Below are 22,142 nucleotides of genomic sequence, written 5' to 3' on the forward strand. Positions count from 1 at the left end.
TCCACAAGTAACAGTCACAGATCGAATCCATTAGATCTGGATTTGTTACAATGACACTAAGTTTGACACTTTGCAAGTGTGGGAGATGTAGCAAAAACAGAGTACCAAGGCCTCTCCACTCAGAGGTGTCCTGTTGTCAAAGTCCCATTTCACGGAGACAGTGACGGGTAAAGGAGTTGATCATGGTAGCGCATATCCAGGTGAGGTCTTTCCGAAGTGGCCTGCTGCACTGTAACTGCCGGCTGCCATTGCTGCGCAGGGTAAATAGACCACTCACGGAGTAACACAGCTATTTGGATTAGATTAGATTAGATTAATACTAGTTCCATGGATCATGAATACGATATTTTGTAATGATGTGGAACGAGTCAAATTTTCCAATACATGACACAATTAAGTTAATATAACAACTTTTTTTTTTTATAATTTTTTGTGTTTTTTTTTTTTCATTTTTTTCTTAATATATATCTAAAAATTCCTCTATGGAGTAGAAGGAGTTGTCATTCAGAAATTCTTTTAATTTCTTCTTAAATACTTGTTCGTTATCTGTCAGACTTTTGATACTATTTGTTAAGTGACCAAAGAGTTTAGTGGCAGTATAATTCACCCCTTTCTGTGCCAAAGTTAGATTTAATCTTGAATAGTGAAGATCATCCTTTCTCCTAGTATTGTAGTTATGCACGCTGCTACTACTTTTGAATTGGGTTTGGTTGTTAATAACAAATTTCATAAGAGAGTATATATACTGAGAAGCTACTGTGAATATCCCTAGATCCTTAAATAAATGTCTGCAGGATGATTTTGGGTAGACTCCAGCTATTATTCTGATTACACGCTTTTGTGCAATAAATACTTTATTCCTCAGTGATGAATTACCCCAAAATATGATGCCATATGCAAGAAATGAGTGAAAATAGGCATAGTAAACTAATTTACTACGATGTTTATCACCAAAATTTGCAATGACCCTTATTGCATAAGTAGCTGAACTCAAACGTTTCAGCAGATCATCAATGTGTTTCTTCCAATTTAATCTCTCATCAATGGACACACCTAAAATTTTTGAATATTCTACCTTAGCTATATTCTTCTGATTAAGGTCTATATTTATTAATGGCGTCATACCATTTACTGTACGGAACTGTATGTACTGTGTCTTATCAAAATTCAGTGAGAGTCTGTTTACAAGGAACCACTTATTAATTTTCTGAAAGATGTTATTGACAATTTCATCAGTTGATTCTTGTTTGTCAGGTGTGATTACTATACTTGTATCATCAGCAAAGAGAACTAACTTTGCCTCTTCATGAATATAGAATGGCAAGTCATTGATATATATTAAGAACAACAAAGGCCCCAAGACCGACCCTTGTGGAACCCCATTCTTGATAGTTCCCCAGTTTGAGGAATGTGCTGATCTTTGCATATTATGAGAACTGCTTATTTCAACTGGTTGGCTCAAACTTAGTTTGGGTCTAAGTAGGAAGTAGTTCAGCCTGTGTGGGCTGATCAAGACTGTGCATGCGCCTTGGAACTGCTGCTGGCCCGACCACTGGTGCCGCCCTGTACTGATCTGCTAGTACGCTGGCTGGTTTCAATTTCCGCCTCACACAGACTGGCGATCATCACCGTGATGTACATTCTGCAGGAAGCAGTTGATGCCTGTCACCTCAGCAGAGGACATGTGAGAGTGCTACACAAAATACTCTCCAACACACACCAGAAGGCTGCTTGTGGACCACAGATGCAAATGTAAATGTATATTGACCAATCAGCCTCTCAAGCACTGGGTGGTTTTTATCAAAATAACCTTTGCAGTGGTTTAAATGATTATTCACGCACACCGAAAGTTCCTTCTTTCTCCCACCCCTCAGAGTCTTGTCCATAAAAACTACTTCATTAAAGATTACTGAAAATGTGTCACTATTCATTTGTTCGAGTGGGTAATACTCAGCATACAAGTGGAACTGTGGATCTAGGAATGATAATGCCCACACTACTTCAGGGAAGGACTATCTCACTTGATGCCTCCACTCACAATGATTACATGGTAAATGCAAACTATTTTTTCATAAGTTACTGAATTATTTACATATATGAGGTCTGTTCAATAAATTCCAGATCTTTCTTTATTTCACACCAATGGTGTGTTGAAGCAAAATCCAGTTGGCATCCCTGCACATGCCTGTGTTTAATGTGTAGCTGCCAGAAGTTTCATTGTTGTATGTCTGTCAGTTATTGTTCAGTGCTGTATTGAGCAGAATGTTATGTCGTACAGTTTGTGAATTATGAGATGGAAGAGTTAGAGGAGCAACACGTCTGCATTAAATTTTGTGTGAAACACAGGAAAACCTTTATAGAGACAGATCAAATGATGCAAGAAGCCTACAGTGCTTAAGCCGTACTTGGTGTTACGAATGGTTCACACAGTTTAAAAATGGCCGGACAAAAATTAAAGGTTACCCTCATTCAATATGTCCTTTGACATCTACTGACGCCGCTCATGTCAAGAAAGTCAAAGAAACTGCGTGCACCAATCAGAGACTGACTGTCCAAGAGGCTGCAGAAGAATGTGACATTTCTGTTGGATCTTGTCATGAAATCTTGACACAGCGTCTTGGAAAGCATTGTATTGTCGCCAAGTTCATGCCAAGGTTCACGAGTCAAGACCAGAAAGACCTTCACCTCGCAATCTGTAAAGAGCTTTTGGATGGCGCAAATAAGAATGAATGTTCCTTAAGAGAATCATAACTGGTAATGAAACGTGGGTTACGGTTATGATGTTGAGATCAAAGTTCAATCTTCACAATGTGTCGGGAAAGATTCTCCAAAACCAAAAAAATCTTGCCAGGTCAGGTCAAATGCAAAAGCCACGCTGATTGTTTTCTTTGCCTTTGAAGAATTAGTTATTCATGAATTCGTGCCACAGGGACAAACTGTTAATCAATGGTACTACCGGGACCTGTTATGATGCCCGGCAGAAAATGTGAGAAGGAAATGTCCTGAAGTGTGGTGCGAATATTCTTACCCCTTGAATCACAATAATGCACCCGCACATTGATTCCTGTTGGTGTGTAACTATTTCACAAAAAACAAAATCAGTTTGCTGCCTCATCTTCTGTAAACTCCAGACCTGGCTACTGCAGACTTTTTTTATTTCCAAACCCCATCGAAAGGATGTAGATTTGCAACAATAGATGAGATAAAAGAAAATTCACAGACGGTGCTTTGCACAACCCAGCAAGAGGTGTACCAAAACTGGAAACGGCATTGAGAGTGCCATAGCAATTGTGAAGGAGAGTATTTTGAAGGAGATCATGTACAATAAGTAAAATGTAAACTCAGAAGACATTTGTGGACACAGTTCCGGAATGTTTTGAACAGACGTCTTACATTAAAACCACATTAAAGTGACTATGTGTGTACGGATACATTAATTTTGCTAATAAAGTAGTGTGCAATACAGGCCCTGCAAAGAAGCATGAGTGTCACACCAAAATGAGAAAGGTGAAACAGACTCTCTTTTAATTGAAAAAACCATAAAATGACTGTTTCCTGTCTGACAATCAATCCTGTTTAGTGACTTGTAGCTAATATATTCTATAATCTATAGACAACCCACTAATCCCCTCTGACTGCTGCCAGAATATCCATTCAAGGTTATGTACAGACATGCAGAGTATTAACTTCATACACTGTTTCTAAGATGAGAATTTAGCAATGAGCTGATGCTTACTGGGTTAATATGGAAAAGAAAAAGAACAAAGAAGGTGCTCTAAGATTGCAATGAGTGATAAATCTCCAACAACATGCAGCACACAACTGATTAACAATACATTGACTAATAATGGATTTAGCATAGTAAATATGCTGAAACTGCTCTTTGTTCACTAGAGGTAGAAACTTACTTTGCTGCTTAAATTCCAGTAAACCTTAGGTACGTAAACAAATGGGAAATGTGACAGGTCTCTTGCACATCTTTCCGAATTTTTCCCCTCATTTAAAAAATCAAGTTCTTGCTCTAGTGTGTCCCTCAATTCCTGAAAACAAATAATTCCTACATTACAAAAAGGTTTTCGGAACAAAATTAAGTATAAAAAAGACAGGATCCTTAAATAGAAAGCTACAAAATTTTAATAAAAGAAAGCAGTTACATGATTGATACTATACTGAAGCAAGTGCGCTGATAAGGTACCGTATTTACTCGAATATAAGCCGCACTCGAATCTAAGCCGCACCTGAAAAATGAGACTCGAAATCAAAAAATTCCCGAATCTAAGCCGCACCTGAAATTTGAGACTCAAAATTCAAAGGAGAGAAAAGTTTTAGGCCACACCTCCAAATCGAAACAAAGTTGGTCCATTGTAATATGAGACACAATTTAGGTCCAATGAATGATGATACAGCTACAGTAGTTTGGTTTGAGTCGTAAGCTTAGCAGTTAACCTTTACCAGGTAGCCATTGCTATGCGGCAGGCGCTCCGTCCGTATTTATACGGGCACCCTTCCTTTCTCACGTGCTTCATATGGTTTGAATCGATTGCTTATTTTTCTTTGATATGATAAGTGCTGTTCTCTTCTTTGTTATAGGTGTTTACGTCACTCTAAGCTGAAAATGTGTTATTGTACTGTGTCATGGATTGTTTGTCGCATTCTGATAATGTGTGTTTACGACCTGTCGCTGCTCACGGCATGGCTTGCTTTTGTGCGCGCTACCGAGAGGAATTGTCTCATTAGCGAAACAATGGCAAGAGATTGCTATTTGTTGTTACTTACACTGCTGCTTTCTTTGATAATGTTCAACAAGAACCAAATAATAGACTGTGAATGATAGAAGATGTTCTGAACGAGAATTTAGCGAAAATTTTTTGCCGTTTGAAAATATTTGCAGACGCCTCTTTTGTTCATTACATTCTGTACAGGTGGGTAGATCACGTAACTAATGAGGAGGTATTGAATAGGATTGGGGAGAAGAGAAGTTTGTGGCACAACTTGACTAGAAGAAGGGATCGGTTGGTAGGACATGTTTTGAGGCATCAAGGGATCACAAATTTAGCATTGGAGGGCAGCGTGGAGGGTAAAAATCGTAGAGGGAGACCAAGAGATGAATACACTAAGCAGATTCAGAAGGATGTAGGTTGCAGTAAGTACTGGGAGATGAAGAAGCTTGCACAGGATAGAGTAGCATGGAGAGCTGCATCAAACCAGTCTCAGGACTGAAGACCACAACAACATTCTGTACAGAAATTAGAGTCATCTTAGATTTAAAAATCTAGTCAATTGTTGTGCTTCATTTCTGACTGTATCACTATTAGGCATAAGAATAATACGAATATAAACATGACATGATATGTATATTCTTCCGCATTTGCTGTTGTCTCACACGAGTTTCATAGTTTATTAGGCAGACAGATTTAAATGATATAGCAGCAAACACGAAAGAATACATGGCAAAATGTTTATATTCGTATTATTCTTATGGTGAAGAGAATACTGCATGTGATTCACAATTCATAAAAGTTCCTATTAGCAACCATCTCTTCTCACGGGTAGGAAAAAATTAAGAACGTAGAGTTGGCCATATTGACAAACATCCCAAACAGTCTTGCCAGTTGGATTTTCATAGTACTACATTCGAAGATGCACAATACGGAATTTGTATTTACTTCGTTGGATAATGTATGAAAATGCAGTGGTCGAAACTCAGGGCAGAGAAAAAAGCTCGTCTTCCACCTTTTTTTTTATTTATTTACTGACTCAGAGGTTTGGCGCCAGTATTTATCTTTGTGTCTGCAAAGCATGCCTGTGTAGCGTTACATATATTCGACGGCAGAGGTTAGTTGTAGCGGCACCTATCAACATTTTTCGGAACTTCCGCTTACTTTGCACTCGATTCTAAGCCGCAGGCAGTTTCTTGGATTACAAAAACAGGAAAAAAAGTGCGGCTTAGATTCGAGTAAATACGGTAACCTTAAACAACTGCACAACAGTATTGACATGGCTATGCCTCTTGCACACAAAAAAAAAACTGAAAAAAATAGGGGAAAAAACACTTACGTCAGCAGCCTTCCCATCATCCTGTAGGTAAGGCGTAACAGGTGATTAGGAACGAGGTAGCCTCCTTAACTGTTTGAGGTCTATTTATGCCAAGGAAACAATTGTGTGTGTTGAGAAGCTGCATTTGAACAGTATACCACATGTTCCATATTCAATGCATCTCACATTGTCAAGTTCACATGTTCTTGTCACAGATTAGTATAAGAGCATTAAACCAAATTACATTAGCATAAACATTAAAAGGGTAATTACTCTACTACGTTCAACATATACTTAATAGCCAAAAAAACACCACACCTATTTTACATCTTATCCATTAATTTATTTTAAGAAACGGATCACCACTTTACACATGCTTGCTTAACAATAAAGCATTACCCAATGTTTACTGTTTATTTTACAGCCCCAACATGGTTTTACATTGTTGCATTATAAGTAATGGGTTTTTGTATCACTGTAAAAGATAGTGCATGTTGAGAAAAATTACTTACAGGTAAGGAAGTGGAAAAAGATTGTTGAACATTTACAAATTAAGTAGCTCAATTCTACATTTGATTGATTGTGTGGAGGTTGAAGCTCTTTTTTCTATGTTTGCTTTAACAAAACATATGTTTTTGGATAGGGTTCGCCTTTAGCAAAATGTTTTTTTAACCCAAACATGTTTCACTGTAGTTGCAGCATCTTCAGTGGGCTTTTATTTTATAGCCGTTAAAGATAAAGAATGTTCTTTACTGTTAGTATACATGTAACTATTAGTTTTTAAATTGTAATTACAGATATTTGAAAAACACAAAATTATGAATTGATACCTTTTGACCGCATGGTGTGGTTTTTCTAATGTAATGTGTTCGTACAGTGACAGTTTTGTTCCACAGTTTGTCATATGCAACCACTTACACCTTAAAGTAGATAAATTGTTTAAGCCAAAATTACAATTTGAAAATTGTTATTTCTATGCCTGAAATAAATTAGTGGAACAGTTGAAGGTGTTCCTGTCAGTTGTTCTGAATCTTTCAGAGGTGTCTGCGCATTTTTTTTAAATTTTTATTTATTTATTTATTTTGTATGTGGAGGGGGGAGGGGATGAGAGCTCTATAGGTTGGTCTTGCCTAATAATTATTTGCGGGCAGAGAACAGAGTTCTATTGCAGAGAGCTGTATATTCATTTATCACTTGTTTTCCTTCCACTATGGCTTTTAGTATCTGATAATTTTCTTCAATTATTAGTTTTTGTGGGGGGCTGTTGCTACATTTGAGAATTTTCAAATCAGTATTGATGTTTGTTGGGTTATGTTTCTTGTCCGTAAGGTGTTCAGCAAATGTGCAATGACAGCTGTTACTTTTTAATGCTCTTCTGTGTTCTGTGTATCTGGTATTAAAGTTTCTGCTTGTCTGTCCTATATAAACTGACTTGCAGTCCTGACATGTTCATTGGTAAATACCAGAGGTGTCATGTTTGTCTGTGCTTGTGTTGGTTGTCCTTAGTTTTCTGTGTGTTGAGTTGTCTGTCCTGTAGGCTATTTTTAGCCCTTGTTTTTAGAGTATGTTGCCTATTCTGTGGACTGCTTTGTTGTTGTAGGTGAGAGTGAACCACTTGTTTGTCATTGTGGGTGTTTCTTGTTCATGTGCACTCATATGTGTGTTCTGTGTGTTTGTAAGTTGATGAGGAGGCTTTTGCTTTTGTGCGTTGGGTGTCCTTTTTAATTTTGTGGTTCAGTTTATCTACAGTGTTTGTGTCATATCCATTCTCTACTGCTATTTGTCTGATTGTCTGTAATTCATTCTTTTAGTTGTTTTCAGTGAGTGGGATTTTGTTCAGTCTGTGTAGCATATATTGGAAGCCAGTTAGTTTGTGTGTAATCGGATGATTAGAATCTTTGTGAATGGCAGTGCTGGTGGTGATCACTTTCCTGAATATAGATAACTGGTGTTGGTTTTTGTGTCTATATACTGTGAGGTCAAGGAAGTTTAACCTTTTGTCGTGTTCTGTTTCTATGGTGAATTTTATTTTTGGGTGTACTTTGTTTATATCACTGTGGAGTTGCTGGATGCAACTTCAAAATGGTTCAAATGACTCTACGCACTATCGGACCTAACATCTGAGGTCATCAGTCCCCTAGACTTAGAACTACTTAAACATGCAGTGAAACATGTTTGAGTTAAGAACCAAAACTGTGTTTTGCTAAAGACGGAGCCTATCCAAAAACGTGTCTTACTTGCACTAGGTGTGCGTTCTCTACAATTTGTCTTCTGTACCAAGATAACACTTTCACTGTAACATACTCGTACTTTGTGTGACAAGATATGGCACTTTGTTCTGCACACATCCACATAGAACACTATGAATGTGAAGGAGGGGCTATCTTACACTGTATCATTACACTGGAGGAGAGGTGGGGTAATTTTTACCAGCAACACTTGAAACACTTATGGGTTACCACAATGACAAAGTTCAGCAGAACCTCAGCAACATGATAGTTAAGGACATTTTTGAGTACAAATGTGAGGGTGTTATCCTAACTCATATTATTCTCAAATAGCAAAGTGTCTATGCCCTCTATTACTGTTCATTTCTGGAAGACAACCACAAACAAGCTTTGAGAAAGAGGGGGCAACAATTGCTCCAAAATCCACCCACCATTTTGCAGGGCAATGCCTGGGTACACACAATGCAAGCTGTGACCGATTTCTTCAATCTATGGAGCTGAAAAGTGCTGCACCACTCATCATAATCCCCAGGCTTTATACCTTGTGACTTAAGACTTGATTTCTGAGAAGAAGGAAGCACTTTGTGGCATTTGTTTCAGAACTGCTACAGAGGTTTGGCTAGCAATAGACTACTACTCTATTCAAACTACCAGTACAACTGACACTGCTTAAAGTATCCTACAAGTTCCACATTACTGGCAACAGGTTGTACACAATGCTGTTAACTAATATGAAGGACAATAAATCATGTGCCTGTTTTGCATTAGTTGTAAATAAATAATTTCCACTATTAAAGTTCCAATCCTTGTAAATAAAGAAGAAAATTAAGGTTTATCCTCCTACTGATGGCTAGGTCATTAGGGGTGGAGCACAAGCTGACTGGCCAAGGCTGCAAATGGAAATCAGCAGTCTCCATCTCAAAGGAAGCTTCTGGCATTTGCCTTAAACAAATTAGGGGACCACACAAAAGCCTAAATTTGGATGCACAGTTGGCGATTTACAACACTATCCTCCCAAATGTGAGCACTGTGTCTTACCGCTATGCCACCAGATCAATGATCCCTGCCATCCACTGCATGATCATCAAGCTGTAGTTTGTCAACTGTAATGTAGATGAGCTTCAGTGCGAGGTTGGAGCACCAGTGTCTAACCACATCACTAGATAGAAGAGTACACTGCCACTGGATATCTCTGCAAATGGAGAGCTAGTCCCAGAAAACAATCTGCCCTATTCTGTTTGGAGACTACTCCATCTTAAGATGGGCGTCCCTTGTTGCAAGAGCAACATGCAAAAATGGGGAACTCTTACAGCTGATGGAAACACATCCTGGGAGTGTGGAACAAAACAAGATCTGGGTCACTTGCTCATATTCCCTCCAATGGAAAAACCTTGCACAACACAGGACTTGATCAAGGCAAGTAATAAGCCGATCAGAGTGTTGTGTTCTGGAAATGCTGACTGGACACGGAAGTGAATGAAGGAAGCCAACTCATTAGGTAATATACAAAGAACATTAACACAATACCTAAACAATGTTTTCTCAATAAAAAAATTAACAAATTTTAAGCTTAAATATTATACATTTAGAAGCAATGTTGTTCAGTCTGTATATTGAGCAAGCAGTAAAGGAAACAAAAGAAAAATTCCGAGTAAGTATTAAAATCCATGGAGAAGAAATAAAAACTTTGAGGTTCGCCAATGACATTGTAATTATGTCGAAGGCAGCAAAGGACTTCGAAGAGCAGTTGAATGGAATGGACAGTGTCTTGAAAGGAGGATATAACATGAACATCAACAAAAGCAAAACTAGGATAATGGAATGTAGTCAAATTAAGTTGGGTGATGCTGAGGGGATTAGATTAGGAAATGAGACACTTAAAGTAGTAAAGGAGTTTTGTTGCTTGGGGAGCAAAATAACTGGTGATGGTCGAAGCAGAGAGGATATAAAATGTAGACTGGCAATGGCAAGGAAAGCGTTTCTGAAGAAGAGGAATTTGTTAACATCGAGTATAGATTTAAGTGTCAGGAAGTTGTTTCTAAAAGTATCTGTATGGAGTGTAGCCCCGTATGTAAGTGAAACATGGATGATAAATAGTTTGGACAAGAAGAGAATAGAAGCTTTCGAAATGTGGTGCTACAGAAGAATGCTGAAGATTAGATGGGTAGATCACATAACTAATGAGGAGGTATTGAATAGAATTGCGGAGAAGAGGAGTTTGTGGCACAACTTGACTAGAAGAAGTGATCGGTTGGTAGGACATGTTCTGAGGCATCAAGGGATCACCAATTTAGTATTGGAGAGCAGCGTGGAGGGTAAAAATTGTAGAGTGAGACCAAGAGATGAATACACTAAGCAGATTCAGAAGGATGTAGGTTGCAGTAGGTACTGGGAGATGAAGAAGCTTGTACACGATAGAGTAGCATGGAGAGCTGAATCAAACCAGTCTCAGGACTGAAGACCACAACAACACCAAGCAATAACTCTCTCACAAACAGTTTTTGATCATGAAACCTATGACATACCAGCGAATTTAAAAAGAGGAGAGCAAGTAACGAAATTATAATTGCAGTCTATCTGCACTTCAAGAAAATAAAGTTTTCATTCAACAGAAATGATTGTAAAAATATTGTGTAAATTGTATCAAAATGAAAATTCACTTGGAAAAAAAAGGAAACACAATAGCAGGCCAGTCCTTGCTTCCACAAAACAAAATTCTAACGAGGAAAACTCCCATCACACCCCCCTCAGATTTAGTAGTAAGAGCGCCCACTAGACAGCCTGACAAAAACTGAACACAGATCAAGCATGAAAAGAGGAAGGTGTATTGGACTGTGAGAAAAAAGTAAAACAGGATCAGTGAATGGTCCAAGAACAGTAAGTGCAATATGGAGCATCCGGGGAAAGAAATGGCGTCACGGTCAAGTGGCTACGGTGTTATGCGGGCGAGCCGTGTCCAAACCTCGCTCATGCCTCTTTTTTTCCTGTTCTCTTTATTCAAATTTGTGTCTGTGTCGTGATGTAATGTCCATTTGCAACAGTGAGGCGTAAGGTATGGGCCTATAATGACAGCTGATTCTCTATTAGCTGCTGAAAAGAAATGGCTTTCAAATGAGAACCACAAATGTTTGATGACAAGATGAATCCCCCAGCGCAAAACACGTCTGGTGTGTCATGCACAGCGTTAGTGACAGTATGTGTGTCATATGACAGGAGTCTCTTATCGACACACCTAATTTGTACAACTGGTAACTGAGTGAAATATGCCTCCTTGCCCAATATAGGTGTTCGTATGAATGTGATCACTCCCAAGCAAATAATGAAAACATACTAGTTTGTCACAAATGAACGCAACAGTTTCACAGTCACACAGTTTCTCTGTGCTCTGTCAAAACATATGTTTTTAACATATGTTTTTAACATTTCTGAAGCTGCATTTCATTTTAGAAGTCTTGACTCTCGAATTCCGCTGTTGTAACATAGTTCACAGTTAGTTGTTGTTTTCATTTCTGTGAGACGTCTATGTCTCACCTGCTCTCACCTTTCATCACATTTACTTGCGACAGTAACATATTCTTACCACGTGACTCATTTTCTATAACCAATGTATAGCACGACAACTGTCAAGACTACTGAAAGAGAACAAACATTTCAATGAATGGACAGACAGTTCATAATATTGTGAGAAAATAAAAAAATAAAATAAATGGGATGGGGTAGTTTTGAACACGGCTCTCCCACTTGGCAGGGCAACATCATGACCACTTACCCATGACGCCGCTGCTGATTCAAGTTGCTCTTTACTGCACTTCTTGTTCTTGGACCATTCATCGTTTCTATTTTGCTTTTTTTTTCACAGTTCAGTACACCTCCTTCCTGTTTTCATGCTTGATCTGTGTTCAGTTTTTGACAGGCTATCCACTGGGCCATGTTACAATTAATCTGAGGAGAGTGTGATGGGGAATTTCCCTTGTAACTGCTGTTGATAGATATATATAAAGTAGAAAAACTGTCCTAGGTAACAGTTTCCCGAAAGCTAGGGTAGTTTTTTTCCTACTTTTGCACGCAACTATAGGCAATACTTAAAATTTCACTTCCAGAAGGTAAGAACTGGCCAGCCATTTTGTCTCCTTGTAATTTTATAGAACATTATATTAAGTTGGTAACTGGACATCATCTAGCCCCCCATTAAGGCTGTTGTAATTCTTACAGTTGCTTCCTAGTGCATGTATCTCTTAATGTTTTTTGTCACCAGCAATAAAAACAAACTTTTGTTGACTAGAAGAAACAAAAATAATTTTCATGTAGATTTTTGTGCCCTTGTCTATGGCTCAGAGTGGCATTGTGTACTCTGGTGCAAAAATTGTCAGCAAGTCAAATTGATATAAAGCAAAAAATTTTGCAATGTCTGGGAATGAAAAAGAAAATTAAAAAAAAGAAAACCACATTAATTACCCACTCCTAGAAATTATCTAATTATCTAATTTCAAGGACTGAAAGCTGCACTATAAATAGCAATGCTCATTACAAAGCATGTAACAAGTACAGATTATCAACAGACCTGTTTTCTTTGAAAAATATGTCCATATTCTTGTAAATCTTAAACTGTCAGTAACTATTTAATATAACTGAACAAGTGCATATTTTTCGAAGTACCAGCTTTCCTGCAAATTTACTAGGCAACATAAATCAGGCAAGAGCACAAATAGCAATAGATTATAGTTAAAACTGTGTACAAATGAAGTTTTTAAGAGTTGCTCCTCTTTTGTTACTGTATACTCTGATTTGTTATGCACCTCTAAAGGTTGTCCTCCTTCAAGGGGTCTATGGAATTCCAACAACAGGTGTGAGCATTAACACTGCCAGTTGCACCACTGCTCTTTCAGCCTTTTATTCTGTTTGATTCTGTGTGTTGCACAAATGTTGAAACTGAAATACCAGTAATTTTTTTAAATTAAACCGCTAGTATCTCACACAATCAGATTCTTCCACAAAAACTGATGTGAAATAATAAACTTCAGATGTATGCTTCATGTACACAAATTGTGACATGGATCAAACACTACTGTAGTAGCCACCAGAAAGATCGCGGGAGGCGCACATTGGCATGGCGCGTCACGGACGGTAGTTGCCGCAAGTAGAGTCCCGTCCACCAGAGGCCACGCGAGAATTCGGACGCGACCTCTGCCGGCATGACAACAACAACAACAACAACTCCGGCAGCACGGGCCGTGCCCAGCCAGTTAACATCGGGCATGCCTAGGACACAGTCCCGGTCTACGCTAAGGGAAGTGCGACGTAAACGTGAACAGTGTTACTACACAATTGGCGACGAGTAGGGTCGTTCTTTCGCGTGTTGCGTCGTTGTTCCGGTATCGCAGCTTCTCCACGGCATGGAGGATTTGGTGCGAGTTTTGGTTGCGCAGCAGACGGAACTCATGGCCACCATGAAACAAGTGCTTCCGGCGTTGCTCTCCACGCCGTCTGCTCCGGCGCCATTCCCTCCTCCCTTTCCCCGTATGACAAGACGGCGGAGGATTGGGACGCATATGAACATCGCCTTCGGCAGCATTTCCAGGTGTTTCATGTTGCCGATGCGGAGGTATGTTGTGCTCTCTTCTTGTCTTGGATATCTCCCTCGCTGTATCAAGTTTTGCGGCAGCTAGCGCCGTTGCAGGAACCCTCGTCCTTGTCTTTTGACGCATTGTGTTCATTGCTGTCTTCATATTATCGCCGCCGCACGCATGTTGTGGTGGCTAGGGTCGAGTTCTATCAATGCAAGAAACAGCCCCATCAGTCTTACCGGGCGTGGGCCGCTACCCTGCACAGTCTTAGTCACAAGTGTCATTTTGTCACGGAGCAGTCGCGAAAGTCGTACGCCAATGTTATGGTACGCGACGTCATTGTTCGTTCGGCCCCTGATAGGGAGGTCCGGCAACGGGCCCTGCAGTTGGAAGACCCTTCCCTCGAGGAAGTCCTGTCCATTGCTCAATCGTATGAAGTCTCTCACGCAGCAGGTCAACAGCTGGAAGCGTGGTGCGATGTCGCGGAGGTTCAGGGCGGCGCGGCCGCGTCCACTGTGTCAGGGGTGGACGACGTGCGAGCGGTACAATCCAGCCATTACGGCCGCTCCCGCACGGCGTGTAAACAGAATTCCGGCCGCCGGCCCCTGTTGCTGTCCTGTGCGTCGAGCTATATACATCATGATCGGTCAGAGTGCCCCCAGCGTTGGGCCGTTTGTCGCAAATGTAATAGAATAAGTCACATTGCTAAAGTTTGCCGCTCAGCCTCCAAAGAATCGAAGGAAGCAGGCACAGAGGACATGGACGTTGACATTCAGGAAGTTTCATCAGGCCAGGCTCCCGACGCATCGGCACGCAAACTCTTTATCGAGGTGTCGGTTCGGTCGCGCCGGTTACAACTGCAAGTCGATACGGGCGCGGCAGTTTCGTTGTTGAATGCACAAACTTATTCCGACCTTGGATCGCCCCCGTTGGCGCCAGTTTATCGGCATCTACACGGTTATGGTAAACAGTTCATTCCCCTACTGGGTCAATTCACTACCGACGTGACTTACAAATCAGTCACTCGGCTTATTACTTTTATTGTTGTCAGTGATGCGAGCGCAGCTAACCTTTTTGGCCTGGATGCCTTTCAAGATTTCGGTTTTTCTATCGCTGACACCATACAGTTGGTCTCTGAAGAGTTTCCCTATCAATCATTGGAATCTTTGATCTCCGACTTTCCAGATATTTTTGAGGAGGGCCTGGGGCGTGTTTCAGATTTTGCAGCACACTTAACGTTGAAGGCGTCGGCTCGCCTGCGTTTTCTACGCGCGAGGCAGATCCCCTTGGCTCTCCGCCCTCAGGTAAAGGAAGAGCTAGACCGGCTGACAGCCCTAGAGGTCGTTCTTCCCATTTCTTCCAGAGAGTGGGCTTCGCCCCTCGTTATTGTAAGGAAGCCCTCGGGAAAATTACGTCTTTGTGGCGATTTCAAGGCCACCATTAATTCCCAATTGGTGGTGGACACCTATCCTTTGCCTCGTGCTGATGAATTGTTCTCCTCCGTGGCGGGAGGCCAATATTTTTCGAAAATCGATCTGTCGGAGGCTTATCATCAGATACCACTTGATGAGGACTCCAAACGGTTGGCGGTCGTCAACACCCCGTTTGGCCTTTACCAATACCAGCGGTTGGCCTTTGGAATATCCAGTGCCCCGGCGATATTCCAGTGTTATCTTGAGCATGTCGTCGACAATTCCTCATTGTATTAATTACCTGGATGACATAATTGTCACAGGCCGCAGCATGAAGGAACACTTGCACAACCTTCGCACCCTCTTTCTCAAATTCAGGTCTGTGGGCTTGCGTTGCAACCTGCGTAAGTCAACCTTCTTTCAACCATCCATTGAGTATGTGGGCTATACCATCTCTCAGCACGGTATCCAGCCACTAGGAAGTTTGGTCCAAGGTATCGTCAACCTTCCTCGGCCCGCTTCGCTGAAAGAGTTACAAGCTTTTTTAGGCAAGATAGCCTATTACCACCGGTTGATTCCCAGGGCTTCCACTATAGCCCACCCCCTGTACTGTCTTCTGCACAAGGGTGTTCCTTTTGATTGGTCACCTGCATGCGAGCGAGTGTTCACCTCGTTGAAGGGCCTCCTCACGTCAGCCCCTTGTTTGGCTACTTTTGATCCCCATAAGCCGTTGGTCCTGGCTACAGATGCTTCGCAGTATGGGGTGGGGCCGGTCCTGGCTCATCGCAATGCAGATGGTTCCGAGCAACCACTGGTGTTTGCGTCTAAAACGCTTAGTCCCGCGCAGGCCCATTACTCCCAGGTGGAAAAAGAGGCTTTGGCCATTGTCTACGCTGTTACCAAGATTCACCCTTTCTTGTATGGCACGAAGTTTCAGTTAATCACTGACCATAAGCCGATAATATCGTTATTTGGCCCCGCCTCTCAGATTCCGGATAGGGCGGCCCACAGACTACAGTGCTGGGCCTTGTTCCTCTCTAAGTACTATTATGACATTCATTTTCGCCCTACAGGACGGCATGCCAACGCCGACGCTCTTTCCCGTCTTCCGGTGGGCCCGGATCCTACGTTCGATCGAGAGGAGATTATGTGTTTTCATTTGGATGTGGCGTCCCGCCAAGCGGTTGATGGCTTCCCGATCACTAGTTCTCGAGTCGCCAGGGAAACGGCGGCTGACCCGGTTCTCCGGCAAGTAGTTCGCCTCATTCAGCAGTGGTGGTCATCCCGCCCTCCGGGCCGGGCCTCGGACCCTTTTCGTAATTATTTTCTTCTCCGGGACCGCCTCTCGGTCTTGGAAGGCGTTCTCCTTCTGGATAGCGATGATACAGCTCCTCGCATGGTTGTTCCTGCAAGTTTACGACGGGAGGTCCTCACGTTATTACATGCGGGGCACTGGGATGTTTCCCGTACTAAAACCTTGGCTCGCAGACATGTGTACTGGCCCGGTATTGACAGAGAAATTGGGCACTTGGTGGCCGCCTGTTCCCAGTGTGCGAGCCAACAAGCATCTCCCAGGGCAGCGTTCTCTTCATGGCCGCCGGCAACCCAAGCATGGGAACGTGTTCACATCGATTTTGAGGGCCCATTTCTCAATGGTTTTTGGCTCAGTGTCATTGATGCTTATTCCCGATTCCCATATGTGGTTCGCTGCTCCTCAACCACTTCAGAAGTTGCAATCCAGGCACTAGCAAAAATCTATTCTGTGGAAGGTCTGCCAATCACCCTGGTCTCGGACAATGGACCGCAGTTTATTTCGCAGACCTTCCAGGATTTTTGTAGGCACTTCGGTATTCGGCATGTTTGCTCTCCCCCCTTCCATCCACAATCGAATGGGGAAGCCGAGCGCATGGTGCGCACATTTAAGACGCAGATGAAAAAGTATGTGCACGAATTTCCTGCGGAGGAAGCACTGACGTTTTTCTTGACGGCATACGGGACCACACCAAAGGGAGAACGCAGCCCCGCAGAGCTCCTCCATGGGCGTCAACCTAGGACTCTGCTGCACCTCCTCCGGCCTGGTCCTCGCCAGTCTTCACAAAACGGAGTACCTGGCTTTCCACCGGGTATGTCGGTCTGGGCCCGTGGGTTTGGTTGCAATCCACGTTGGATACCAGAAGTGGTCCTGCGCTGAAATGGCCGCCGGCTCTATACCTTGCAGGCGGGGGACCAGGTGGTACGTCGTCACCAAAATCAGCTACGTCCACGTTCGGGCACCCCCCCTTCGCCCTCTCGGACACCGGCTTCCCCATTGCCGGCACCTGTGTTGGTTTCACAGGGGACGTTGCCTCCTCTCCCCGCTGTGCCTCTGCCGCACTGCGATGGTTCTCAGTCTTGGCAGACTCCAGTAGCTCCAGCATCGGCATCGCCATTGTTCGAGATGCCCCAGCGAGAGCCGGCCCCCCTAGCAGGCCCGGTTTCTCAGGAGGTTGGTTCACCTGTGGTCGTCCCTGCCCCTTCGTCCCCGCCACTGGGTCTTGCCCCTCCCGGGGTGGAACAGGATCCGGAGTTCGACAGCTTGTCGCCCTTTCTGTCCCGGGCTCCAGTTGTGGGGCGACGGGGGCCTCTTCGTGTGGGTCACTTCCAGCCGTATTCGAAGGTTCCGGCTCGAGGGTTGGCAGATCCCCTCGACTCCGGCCATCCAATGGATGTGGAGGTCATCGCTCCTGCCCGACGCTCCACCTTCCGACACAGTGGCTCACAGTGGCTTCACCCCCCGAAGGAGGAGGAATGTAGTAGCCACCAGAAAGATCGTGGGAGGCGCACATTGGCACGGCGTGTCACGGACGGTAGTTGCCGCAAGTAGAGTCCCGTCCACCAGAGGGCACGTGAGAATTCGGACGTGACCTCTGCCGGCATGACAACAACAACAACAACAACAACAACAACTCCGGCAGCATGGGCCGTGCCCAGTCAGTTAACATCGGGCATGCCTAGGACACAGTCCCGGTCTACGCTAAGGGAAGTGCGACGTAAACGTGAACAGTGTTACTACAACTACCCTGTATGGCCTTGCACACTGGTAAGAGTGGTAACACAACATAAAATGAATAGATTACATGCAAATTGATGCTAACACTGCCATGTAAGTAGTAAGGTTACAATTTAACATTCTTTCAACAGTAATCCACTAGTTTGAAACTTACCAACAGTACCCACTCAAAGTCAAATTTTGGGTGCATCCAACCAATCAACTTCAGAAGAAATTTTATCGTTAGTATATCTCCTATAAACCTGTCCTGCAGATCGATGTATTGCACTTTCACCGCAACTTCTTCACCATTCTTAGTGGTAGCTCGGAACACCTGGAAAAAAATGAATTTCCTACATGAACAATTTAGTCTACAATACAAGTAAGTCTTTGTGTGCACAACAATATAAACAACAGGACAGACTGCTACTCTCCATAAATATGACCCACTGGGTTGCAGACAGGCACAATGAAAAGACTGTTACACATGTAGCTATCAGCCAAAGCCGGTCAGAGCTGCCAATGGTGGCAATCGAGTATGTGTAAATGTGCTCACTTGTGTGGATGTGTGTACATTTTCTTTGCTGAGGGAGGCTTTGGCCGATAGCTGCATGTGTAAAAGTCTTTTCGTTATGCCTTCTGCAAGTCAATGGGTCACTTTTTGGTGAATAGCAATCCGTCCTATTCCTTATATTGTTGTTAGTCTAGCCTGGAGTTTCCATTGTTTTCTTTTCATGCACAATGGTGTTTCTTTCTTTTTTTTTTTTTTTTTTTTTTTTATGCAACTAAAGCTGGAATAAAAATTACACGAAAAGAGCTTGTAACAGTAGATAATTGCACATATGATATACATTATGAGTTCAACAATGTAGGTAAAGACAGATCACTACTTACTGTAAAGAAGACGTATCAAGTTGCAAACAGGCATGATTAAAAGTCACTCATATATAGCTATTGCCCACAGCCTTCGTCAGTAAAGAGATATGCACACGCGCGCGCGCGCACACACACGCACACACGCACACACACACACACACACACACACACACACACACACACAAAGAAAGCAAGCACACCTCATGCACACACAACCACCAACTCAGCATCTCAGGCCAGAATGCAACATAACGTGGGATGCAAGCAGCAGTCTGGAGGGGGTGGGGAAGAGATAATAGTGTACAGGTGGGAAGAAAGATGAACAGTGTCTGGTGGAGTGTGCAGGGACCAAATTGTCTACAGGCACAGAGTCCAGACATTGTGGGGTAGGGAAGTGGAGGAAAAAGGAACAACAAAGGAGAGGAGCGGAGAAAGACAGGCACGTGTGTTGGCAGAGGGCTGCAAATCAACAGGGTGGGAGATGAGAAAGGGGAGGAGATGATACAACAGAGGGAGTGGAAAGTGTTGGTTGGAGGGTGTGGGGACAGAACATTACCGTAAGTTGAGGCCGGGATACTTACAGGAGCAGAGAATGTGTTGTAAGGATAAGTCCTATCTGTGCAGTTCAGAAAAGCTGAGGGGTGGAGGGAAGGATCCAGACGGCTCGAGTAGTGAAGCAGCTATTGAAATCAAGTGTATTATGTTCATTTGCATGTTGTACCACATGGTGATCTACTCCCGATCCCTGCAATGGAAGCCAACCCCTCCAACCAAAACCACCCTAATTCCAACATCGAATCCTGCCTCTTACAGTTCGTATCACCATCCAATTGTGACCCTTACCGCCAACTTAGCCTCACCATCCTTCCCCAGGTCTCTTCCTCAACAGAAGGAAGAACAGCCATACACATACTCAAAACAAATCCTGACCTAATCATCCTACCTGCAGACAAAGGTTCCACCACTGTTGTCATGAATCACAGTGACTACCTGGCAGAAGGCCCATGGCAATTCTCTGAATCCTCCACCTATAAACTTTGCCAGAGTGATCCCATCCCAGACGTCCAATACACACTCCAGTCCCTGCTTAAAGCCTTAGGCCCTTCCCACAACATCTCCCTTGAATCCATTTCCTCCCCCTATGACACCCCCACACAATCACCTTATACATGCTCCCCACAATCCACAAACCCAACAATCCTGGTCACCCCTTGTGGTTAATTATTGTGCCCCCACTGAAATAATTTTGGCGCTCACTGACCAACAACTCCAACCAACTGCTTGTAATCTAGTCTCCCACGTCAAAGACTGTTGACATCACCACACTATACACCAACATCCATCCTGCCCACGGTCTTACTGTTATTGAATATTACCTTTCCCAATGTCCTTCAGACTCCAAACCCACAACCCCAGTCCTCATACACCTTACTAACTTCATTCTAACCCGCAACTACTTCTCATTTGAAGGGAGAGTATACAAAAAAAATCCGTGGCAGTCATGGGCACCCACATGGCACCCTCCTATGACAACCTTTTTATGAGCCATCGAGAGGAGACCTTCCTAGCCTCCCAAAACACCAAACCCCTAGTATGGTTCACGTCACTGATGATATCTTAATGATCTGGACACCTTATCTTCGTTCCTTCACAACCTTAACACCTTCTTTCCCATCCGCTTCACGTGGTCCTCCTCCACCCAGCATGCCATGTTGACCTCTTTCTAATGGCTCCATCTGCACCTCTGTCACATTCAACCCACCGACAATCAACAGTACCTGCATTTTCACAGCTGTCATCCCTTTCACACCAAAAAATTCCTCCCATATGGCCTGGCTACCCAGGGACAGCATGTCTGCAATGACAAAAACTCCCTTGCTCAGTATGCTGAGGGCCTCACCAACGCCTTCACAAACAGGCACTGTCCCCCAGGTCTAGTCCACAAACAGATTTCCCATGCCATTTCTCCTCACAACCCCTATCCCTGCACCACCCCCAAAAACCAGCCACAAAGGAGTGTCCCATTCATCATCAGTTCCACCCCAGACTGGAACAACTGAACCACACCCTTTACCAGGGCTTTCATTACCTATCATTGTGCCCTGAAATGAGGGACAGCCTACCTGAGATACTTCCCACCCCCCCTTAACTGGTGTTCCATTGCCCACACAACTTCCACGACATCTACTCCAACCCTGCAACACTCCCAATCCGAACCTCTTGCCACAAGGATCGTATACCTGTGGAAGACCCGGGTGCAAAACCTGCCCAATCCATCCAATCAGCACTTCCTATTCCAGTCCTGCCACAGGTTTATCCTACTCCATCAGGGGTCGGGCCACCTGTGAAGACAGCCATGTCATTTACCAGCTCTGCTGTAATCACTGTGCAGCTTTTTATATTGGTATGGCTACCAACTAGCTGCCCACCAAGATGAATGGCCACCATCAAACTGTGGTTAAGAGTAAAGTAGACCACGCTGTGGCACAACATGCAAATGAACATAACACACTTGATTTCAATGGCTGTTTCACTACCCAAGCCATCTGGATCCTTCCCTCCACCACCAGCTTTTCTGAACTGCACAGACAGGACTTATCGTTACACCACATTCTCTGCTCACACAGTTATTCCAGCCTCAACCTACGATAACATACAGTCCCCATACCCTCCACCCAACACATTCCACCCTCTCTGTTCTATCATCTCCCACCCTGTTTATTCGCAGCCCTCTGCCAATACATGCACCTGTCTTTCCCCACTCCTCTCCTTTTTTGTTGTTTTTTTCCCCCACCTCCGTGCCCCACAACCTCCTGACACTGCACCTGTTGGTAGTCTAGTCCTTGCACACTGCACCAGACAGCGTTTGTCTCTCTCCCTACCTGTATACTACTATCCCTTCCCCACCACCTCAAGATGCTGGAGTTGGCAGTCGTGTATGCGTGAGGCGTGCTTGCTTTCTCTCTCTCTCTCTCTCTCTCTCTCTCTCTCTCTCTCT

General features: G+C 43.3%; 1 protein-coding gene across 3 annotated transcripts in view; it reads right to left on the minus strand.

The window, feature by feature from the left end:
- The window catches only part of LOC124613177 (uncharacterized aarF domain-containing protein kinase 5), a 171,059-nt gene that overhangs the window by 79,233 nt on the left and 69,684 nt on the right, over window positions 1-22,142 (minus strand). For all 3 annotated transcript variants that reach the window (XM_047141815.1, XM_047141814.1, XM_047141816.1), the window contains exons 5-6: window positions 18,444-18,602; window positions 3,909-4,040 (exon numbers count right to left, since the gene is read on the minus strand). In XM_047141815.1, coding sequence (XP_046997771.1) covers window positions 3,909-4,040; window positions 18,444-18,602 — 291 coding nt within the window. The remainder of the gene's footprint in view (window positions 1-3,908; window positions 4,041-18,443; window positions 18,603-22,142) is intronic.

This window comes from Schistocerca americana, chromosome 4 (assembly GCF_021461395.2).
Source record: "Schistocerca americana isolate TAMUIC-IGC-003095 chromosome 4, iqSchAmer2.1, whole genome shotgun sequence".
In the NCBI taxonomy this organism is placed as follows: Eukaryota; Metazoa; Arthropoda; class Insecta; order Orthoptera; family Acrididae; genus Schistocerca; species Schistocerca americana.